The sequence below is a fragment of the Crocuta crocuta genome, unplaced genomic scaffold (genome assembly GCF_008692635.1).
Source record: "Crocuta crocuta isolate KB4526 unplaced genomic scaffold, BGI_CrCroc_1.0 scaffold421, whole genome shotgun sequence".
NCBI classification, from domain to species: domain Eukaryota; kingdom Metazoa; phylum Chordata; class Mammalia; order Carnivora; family Hyaenidae; genus Crocuta; species Crocuta crocuta.
The window spans coordinates 84,557-86,410 of NW_027529437.1; the positions used below are offsets into that span (position 1 = coordinate 84,557).

Below are 1,854 nucleotides of genomic sequence, written 5' to 3' on the forward strand. Positions count from 1 at the left end.
AACAAGGATGCTCCTCTTCTACAAATTTTAATATACTTAATATTTTATATGTTTAGAATCCAAATTTGCTATTGTATTTTTAGGAGGGGCTGGCAAAGGTCAAGATATGTAGTCCTCTGGACATTTTCTAAAGAAGACATACAGATGAAGGGGCGCCTGGGTGGCTTAGTCGGTTAAGTGTCCGACTTTCGCTTAGGTCATGATCTCGCGGTTCGTGGGTTCGAGCCCCGCGTCAGGCTCTGTGCTGACTGCCAGCTCAGAGCCTGGAGCCTGTTTCAGAGTCTGTGACTCCCTCTCTCTCTGACCCTCCCCTGTTCACGCTGTCTCTCTCTCTCTCCTAGAAATAAATAAAACATTAAAAAAAATTAAAAAAAAAAAAAAGAAGACATACAGATGGCCAACAGAAACATGAAAAGATGCATTTCGTCATTAGGAAATGTAAACTGATACCACAAAAGGTTATCACCTTACAACTATCATAATGGCTAGAATCAAAAAGAGAAGGAATAACAAGTGTTAGCAAGGATGTGGAAAATAGGAAGCCTCATGGGCTCTTGATAGGAATGTTAAGTAAATTGGTACAGCCAGTGTAGAAAACTGTATGGAGATTCCTCAAAAAATTAAAAACAGAAATACCATATGATCTAACAATTCCAGTAGTATTTACACAAAGAAAACAAAAACACAGAAATATATAGGCACCCCTGTGTTTATTGCAGCATTTTTACAATAAGCAAGATATGGAAGCAACCTAAATGTACATATGTACATCCATAGATGAATGGATAAAGAAGGTAGAATGTGTGTGTGTGTGTGTGTGTGTGTAATGGGATATTATTGCACTGCCATAAAAGATGAGATCTTGCCATTTTCAACAACATGGATGGACCTGGAGGGTATTATGCTAAGTAAAGTAAGTCAGACTGGGAAAGACAAATACCATATAATTTTATTCTTAAAATATTAAAAAAACAATGAATAACAAATAATAAAGGGCAGAATTAGACCTAGAAATACAGAGACAAGATGGTGGTTTCCAGATAGTATTAGGTGGTAGTATGGGCAAAATGGGTAAAGAGGTATGGGAGACACATATTTCCAGTTATGGAATGAATAAGTCACAGAAATAAAAATTATGGCATGGGGAATATAGTCACATGTAATGTAATAGCATTGTATGGTCACAGACAGTAGCTACACTTGTGGTGAGCACAGTATAAAGTATAGAGTTGTTAAAATCACTAAGTTGTACATGTGAAATTAATGTAACACTATGTGTCATCTATACCTTCCCCCAAAAGATACACAGTCCTTTCATTGTCTGAACTTTATATGTTAGGTACATTGTAATTTGAATAATATTTACAACATGTCCTTGGCTAATTATTTTGTTTCACTTTTAAGTTTGATTAGGTTTAATAATTTCCAAGTCAAGGTTAGATACATTTATATAATTCAAACCACTTATAAAACTAATATGCTTTTAAATCAGGGCAATAAGAAGAGTGAAGATAATTAATAAAGTATTACCCAATTTCCTAAATCTATAACCTTTACTACATTATGAGTTTTATTAGGATATCCTCTATAGAAATACATGTTACAGGAAAATTAATTCATTTTTGTGGCATCTCCTAGATACATTTTTATGAAAATATAAGTCCCAAAATTGAAGGGGAGAATATAACTACAACTTACTCCTTGACAATGAAGGTAGTCAACTGTCTTAATTATTACAAACAGTACATCACTAGCTTCCCGTTCTGAGAAACATTTTTTTTTGAGAATATGATCAAGTAGTTCTCCTCCTTTCATCAAATCCGTAACAAGGTAAACATATCTACCATCATCATA

At 34.4% G+C, this 1,854-nt stretch overlaps 1 protein-coding gene across 1 annotated transcript in view; it reads right to left on the reverse strand.

The window, feature by feature from the left end:
• LOC144228152 (ribosomal protein S6 kinase alpha-6) overlaps positions 1 to 1,854 on the reverse strand; it is a gene marked incomplete at its 5' end in the record, with an annotated part of 59,484 nt that overhangs the window by 48,005 nt on the left and 9,625 nt on the right. Inside the window, one exon of the mRNA XM_077759965.1 lies at positions 1,699 to 1,854. This exon is cut by the window's right edge and continues 1 nt beyond it. Coding sequence (XP_077616091.1) covers positions 1,699 to 1,854 — 156 coding nt within the window. The remainder of the gene's footprint in view (positions 1 to 1,698) is intronic.